At 44.3% G+C, this 7,344-nt stretch overlaps 1 protein-coding gene across 1 annotated transcript; it reads left to right on the plus strand.

The window, feature by feature from the left end:
• The first annotated feature begins 3,679 nt into the window (after nucleotides 1-3,679).
• LOC119298632 (ABC transporter G family member 45-like) lies at nucleotides 3,680-5,369 on the plus strand. The gene is made up of 8 exons (XM_037575961.1): nucleotides 3,680-3,839; nucleotides 3,924-4,044; nucleotides 4,152-4,240; nucleotides 4,394-4,478; nucleotides 4,611-4,770; nucleotides 4,996-5,072; nucleotides 5,149-5,199; nucleotides 5,274-5,369. Exons 1-8 carry the CDS (start codon nucleotides 3,748-3,750, stop codon nucleotides 5,367-5,369), a joined length of 771 nt encoding a protein of 256 aa, XP_037431858.1. The 5' UTR covers nucleotides 3,680-3,747.
• Nucleotides 5,370-7,344: the final 1,975 nt, after the last annotated feature.

Below are 7,344 nucleotides of genomic sequence, written 5' to 3' on the forward strand. Positions count from 1 at the left end.
GAGAGAGAGAGAGAGAGAGAGAGAGAAGACGTTGCTATCGAATTGAAGACTTAATTTTTCTAGCTTATCACTGATCCAAGACATGTGAGGTTCTGTTCTGAGATCGAGATTGAGATTGAGATTGAGATGGGGATGGAGATGAAGGCGAGGATGAAGATGGAGATGGGGCATGTGCTTAGTCAAACCAGGGGCACATATTGCTTGCACGCATGCATGGGCTTAATAGCAAGCAGTATGGCAGATGTATGGCAGATGCAAGCAACAAGCAGTATGGCATAGTACGAAGCACAAGAAATTATTACCACCGCCTCAGAGCATCTCCAGTTCTTGGCCCCCCAGGCGGTGATTTTACACACCCCCGGGGGCAAGCTGGCGCTAAAATCGACGTAGGATCTCCCCTAGACGGGGTTTTTTTTTGAAAAACTGAATTCAGCAAAGTTCGGCAAATTGAACAAAACGTTCAGCTAAATTCGGCAAACTTGACATAATATTCGACATGTTCGGGGTTATTACATAAGTTATTTAAAAAAATAACTACGGGGCGAAGAAGTCGCTCAGCGCGGCGAAGTCGCCGACGTCGCCGCCATCCTCGTTGTCGGCGTTGTCGTTGGCCTTCTACTTCTTGATGGCGCGGCCACCCCTGCTAGACCCCTGCCCGGCGTCTCCATGACGGACCGGTGGCGGCGGCGCGTCGCCATCACTTTCGTCGAGGACGACGACGCCTCCCTTGTCCCAGCCACAGCGCCGAGATTCGAAACTCTCGTAGGCGAGGCGCTCGCGCTGGCGCTCCAGCTGGGCCAGTCATCGCGCACCCATTTGAGAGCCGCCGCGTCGTCGAGCTCCTCCTCCTTGACGCCACCGGCGAGCCCGGGCTCCGTCTTGACGGCGGCGAGCCCCGGATCCGTCTTTGGCTTGACGTAGCGCAGAGGAGCCGAGGGGGAGGGGGGTGCCTGCCGCCCTCGTTGATGACGATGCCGGTGCTGTGGGTGCGCCGGCCAAGCGGCGTCTCCGAGGCGGGCTCGGCCTTGACACCGAACAGCGATGAGGAGGAGCTGAACCTCCTGGGCATCCTGGGTATGCTAGAAGCGGGTCATTGCCGCTCTCGAGGTGCGCCAGCACCTCGTGGAATGTGTGGCCCGGGACGCCCCACCAGACGTCGGGATGTTGGCCTCGAATAGGAGGTACGCCTCCCACTCCTGGAGCGAGCGGCGGCCGAAGCCGTTGGCCACCGCGGCGTCGTCGGGGAAGCGTTCGACCATGTAGAGGGAAAGGGAAGGGGAGGGGAGGAAAGGAGAGAGCGGTAGAGCTCGGCGGCGGACGGGATGGACGACGGCTGGTTTGGGCTTGGCGGCTCGGGCTGGTGTGGCCAGCGGAGAGGGGGAGCTCCGATTTTATAGCCCCACGCCGTGTGAACGCGTGGCGGAAGAGGAGGCGTCGCCGCGCCCGCCAGCCCTTGACGCGCCGGCCGTGAGGAATCAATGGCAAGGCTGACCGGCGGCAGCCTTGCCATTGATTCCCCGTGGGAAACCGATGCATTATGGGGAAGACGAGGAGCGTGCCGCTGACTCGGTAGGCCCGCGGCTCTTTCATGCCAAAACCGCTCGCCTCGGCGCACCGGGCGCCCCCCAGTGCGCCGGGTTCGGCCTGGGGCCGCCGGCGCTAATTTCGGCACAAGCCGGTGAAAACAGGCTTTGGGGGCGCCACTGAGCCGATTTTTAGGCGCCGGTGCGGAAAAAGCGTCTGAAGAAAGCCTGTTGGGGACGCGGCTGAAGATGCTCTAACCTGTTTGTGCAAGCACATGCCTCCTCTCTCTCTCTCATGCGCGTGCGCAAACAGAACATGACATAATGCGCTCGTTATCTTCTCAAGCTAGCTAGCTACTCTCTGTGTCTCTCTATATTTGTCAGCAGAAATGCAGTTAACTGTCCCTTTCCACACAGGCATAGAGAATAGCCCTCCGTCCGGAAGTAGGCAGTAGATGAAACTATGCACTAATAATGAACACATAATGGACGGCTGCTAGATGGAGGATAAGAAAGGGACAGTGGATCCTGCAGTGCTAATACTCCCTGGGCACCCCATGATTGCGCTTCTATTAATATGCTACCACCGGAATTAATTAGAGGATTTTTTATGTAAAAAACTTGATTCTCAACTCAGTTTGATCCTTGAGATTTCGCGGAAAAAATAATACAAGATCTTTCCAAACAAGAATAAGAACTTGTCTAGTTCGATTTACAGCTGAATGGACTCTAGACGAATGAGTAATTAATTCCATTTTGTCGGGCAGGGCACAAAAAGATCCCTACAGAAAGAAATATCAGACTTTTGTTGTCCCAAAACTTCCTTGATCATGATAAATTTATGGCTAACAATTCTTTACAAGCTACAGTATTGCACCATAAGTGGGGCGGCGCCCAGCCAGGTATCATCCCAGAATCGAACCCGAGAACCATTTCTAACTAAGATAGTGCCAAATTGGAAAAACAATTCCTTGGCCTTCATCACACCATGCCAAAAATATGAATCCCTGGGCTTTCAATGAACTTGAGAAATGGCTTTGGACCCCACACACTTGTTACGAAGAATTTCCCACCACGGTTCATTCTCAATGAGTAGTTTGTAAACCCATTTACTCAGAAGAGCGATATTTTTTCTCTCAAGATCTTGAATTCCAAGGAGCCCTGGACTTTTAGGTTGGCATAATACACTCCATCTGGCCTGCTGATATTCCTTGGATTCATTATCACACTACCAAAAAAATTGTATCTAAAGGAGTCCAGGTGCTGAAGAACTCCTTGAGAGTCATTCAGCATCGCAAAATTTAGAATCATTTAGCATCACTATATTACTGTTGGGCCAAAAATTTCTAAATCACGTCGTAGCGCTCCAAATTTCAGCTTGATGCATTCATATATACGATGCATTGATGCCAAGCTTGGTTATTAAGTTATGATCCTTGATCAGCGCTTGGTTGTTTGATGCATGCACATGTGTATGTCAAGCATAGGTTGCTGGTCAATCATGTATGCTTTGTTTTTCAATTTTTTCATGATTTAACGAGAAATATTGAATGTGCTTAGCTTGGCTATAGCTCCTTAGTAACATTTCATTCCTTCTGGCTGAGCTGCCGCCGAATGACATAGCACTCTATCTAAAACTTTGTCACATCTGAATCCTACATACATACATACATACATAGCCAACATGCATGACATGGTACAGATAGTACCAGCTAGCTCAATGGTGTGAAGCTGGATGTCCTCGCTCATTAAGAAATCAAGAAAAGAGAGGAGACGTAGCCATCCACTGAATCGAAGACTTTTTTAGCATATCGCTGATTCAAGATATGTGAGTCAGGTTGTGTTGGAGCATGCCATGTGTGGCACTGCTCGCAAGGATGGGCGCGCTTAATAGCAAGCAGTACGATCAATCCAGAGTATTATTATTAATTTTTTGCACTACATGATCCTAGACTTTGTTTTGGAGATATACTTTGCCATATATATATATATATATATATATATATATATAAATCCAACCCATGGAAGACTTTGTTTTCTTTATCTCTCCACGCGATCGATGAGCCTCCAAATATCACATAACTAGTTTCCCGCGCTCATCCAAACTACTTATATACATGGGAGGATATGATCCATCCATCCATCCATGAGGACAAGCAACTAAGCTAGGCACTTGCAATCTGCGAGGATCATATTCATACATATCGTTTGCTCGCAGCCGGAAATGGCGGCAAGGAGGGCGGAGGACGAGCCACCGCCCTTCACCCATGAGGACAATCGCCGCTTCCTCCAGATGCTCCGCGACAAGAAGCAAATGTATAGTATATATGCAAGTGCAACGACGATTGATACGTTATGGTTTTTATGGAGGGATTGTGCTTAGTTTGCTTTGTTTCGCAGGCTGGGAATCGGCAGCCCCAAGGTGGAGGTGCAGTTCCAGGACCTCACCGTGGAGACTCACGTGCGCATCGGCCGCCGGGAGCTGCCGACGCTGCCCAACTGCGTCGTCAACGCCGCCCAGGTACGCACTGCCACCAACAGAGGTGGAGGAGGTTCGCCTAGGCCCTCAGTGATGTAAATGTCTATACTATTTCTGAGTGGAAACATCTTTCTAATCTCTTTATGTAGGAGTTGGCATCACATTCGCACATGTGCACACCAAGGAAAAGAGCGGTCAAAATTATAAATGGAGCAAGTGGAACAATTCGACCATCAAGGTAAGGTACTAGCTCAATAGTAAATATCAAGACACAGTTTTCCTCAAAACAATTTTCTCTAAGGTAAGGGATATGCATACATTTACTAGCTCAATAGTATATGATTCATTAGTTTACTGACCAAAGATCCTTTGTAATCCTATCATAAATCAGGATGACACTTCTACTGGGAGCACCTGGTTCCGGGAAAACAACCTTTTTAAAAGCATTGGCAGGAAAGCTGGATTTGTCTTTGAAGGTAGCAGATTAAGTTATATACACATGCAAATGAAAGCACCTACTTTTTTTTTGCGGGGTAATGAAAGCACCTACTTACAAGAAAAGCACTGGATAACAAAACAATTGTTCTTGATGTAACATCTGTTAATAGCGCAAAGGAAAGGTCATGTACAATGGAGATGAAGTGAATTCCTCAACACCACAACACATGCATGCTTACATTAGCCAGTATGATCTTCACCATGCTGAGATGACCGTCAGAGAGACGATTGATTTTGCATCCAATATGTTGGGAACCGATAACGAATTCGGTAAGTCACCGCCGATTCATATTACTTGTATCATATAGCTCTAGATTCCATGTGCACGAATTAGCTAATTTATAATAGAACCCATATATATGTAAACTATAACTCTAGAACCACTCATGGTGATGCTCAACCTGTCTTTTTCTGTGTGTATGCTCAAGGTGTCTTTCTTTGCCGTGACATGAATACTCATTAATATAGTTCTCATATTTGGAATGAAAACCATAGAGATAATCGGAGAAGCAGCAAGAGGAAAAAAGGATGTCGTAAATGAAGTGGACAAAAATCTTGACTCATTTTTTAAGGTGCTTGCTTTGATTGTTCCTCTGATTTGCTAAAATGAGATTCAATTTTCCTAGCACTTACAATATTTATATGCAGGCCACCACATTTGGAGAAGGAAGAAACCTTACAACAAACTACATTATAAAGGTATGTGCTATTGTAACTTCTTCATTTACTCTCATTTACCCTAACAGCATAATCGCAACATCTATGCAATGCAGATACTTGGTTTGTCAGAGTGCACAGATACTCTAGTGGGGGATGAAATGAGGAGAGGCATATCTGGAGGCCAAAAGAAAAGATTGACAATCGGTTAACATTCTACCCTTTCTACTGCATGTGATCCTCAATGTTTGAATTTATTGCCAACCTTACCCCAATTGCTCAATATTTTGGGGTAAACTATTTAAATACATTCAACTGATTGAGGTACCATAGCTAAGAGGTCTATAGTTCAAGACTTCAGATAAACCACTCATGTAAAATAGATAAGAACTACTTCGATTCCACGAATAACACATATTGGCCATATTTCCTCAATATATCAAGCTTATGGCGAGATTGCTTTTTTTTAAACGAACTTCCCATTTTCATAGACTACTGAACTAAAATTTTACCATCCTGTCTAAGCACTTATTGTGTGCCATATTGACCAATTAAATAAAAAGGTATTAGTGCACCATGCATGTAAAGGTTATAGTATAACAACGTGTCAAAATGACACCATAATTGTTGAACATATTTGATTAAAAGGTCCATGAAGAACAATATCTATTCTAAAAAACAAAGCACTAGTTGCATTAATATACTAAACACCTTACAACCCATCTAGTTGATCTACTGTCGTAAAAGAAGTTTTTCTCGTCAATTCTAGTTATGTTTTAACTTACTCTTGGATAATGAATCCTCTTAATTAACACCACAAAATGATATAATTCATCCCATGGTTTATATTTTAATTTGGTTTTCTTGGCATGATTATAACACACAAGCATTTCTCCACAAACTCTCTATATCCACCACCTCATGACACTCCCTCCATCTTTCTCCTCCATGGAACACATTTGTGCACGCTCTTAGAAGAGCTATATTATGCCAACTGGTGTGTACATTCATGGGACCATCTCCTGTGTTGCTAATTCAACTAAAGTGTTATCTGTTTGAGAAAAAAATATGCATTGTAAGTGCGGTATATTGGTATTCATAGTGAGCTTATGGAAATATTATAGAATTATATATAAGTTGAACTCTTAATTGTTCCCAAGAAACACCTATTCCATGGAAGGATGGCATTGATATTTTGTTCTATAACATCAGAGCAATTATGTGTGTGTGTTAGACTTAAAAGTACACATTGAACCCTAACTATGTTACAAGACCAAAATTAAACCACAAGCAGTAAAACGAGATACTCCCTTCATTTTTACATACAAGGCCACCAACTCAAATTAAATGTACCAAGATAAAGTTGCATACATGTTTTTCAACCCATCTTTCTTTTCGTTTACTCGGATCATTAATACACCACATGCATGCAAGAAAACTGAGTGGAGGAAGTAGCTGAGTGTCATTATGACTGCATGCATGCAAGTATTTAAAAAGTTGCTACTACGAGGAAACATCATTAAATTTTTCTCGATTACTTTTGGTGGCCTTGTCTAGATGCAAAATATATATTTCATAGTGGCCTTGTATAAGTAAATGGAGGGAGTATACGAGGCTTTCAACCTTCATGGCCATTATTCATTTTGGAGAATAAGGCAGTTTCAGTGATGCTTCGTCCAGCAAGTAGTATGATGGGGACAATTTTGGTTGATTTTGCACATGAGGTAGATAATAACGCAAATAGTCTAATGGAAAAAGTTCCACTACTAGGAAAAGGCCTGTTAATGGCGCACCTATTTTGGCCATTAATGGCGCACTATAGGTGCGCCACTAGTAACAAGTACTAATGGCGCACCCCTGGTGCGCCATTAGTATACCAGATAGTAGTGGCGCACCACATAGTGCGCCATTACTATGTCCAACGGTGCGTCAATACTATCTGACTTAGTAATGGCACACCACATATCTGGTGCGCCATTACTAAAAAAAAAATTCAAATCTTTTTAGAATTTTTTTTTCAAAAAAAATTCAAATATTTTTTTTTGCTTTTTCTTAATCTCGGACGAATATGCTTAATCTTGAATCAAATTGCACTAAGTTGTTAAACTTCTCAAAAGGTCACCCATCCTCACACTACTCCAACTCGAGCACGCCTAACTTTGCAGTTCTATCCAACCCCAGCACCAC

Source organism: Triticum dicoccoides, chromosome 5A (genome assembly GCF_002162155.2).
Source record: "Triticum dicoccoides isolate Atlit2015 ecotype Zavitan chromosome 5A, WEW_v2.0, whole genome shotgun sequence".
Classification (NCBI taxonomy): Eukaryota; Viridiplantae; Streptophyta; class Magnoliopsida; order Poales; family Poaceae; genus Triticum; species Triticum dicoccoides.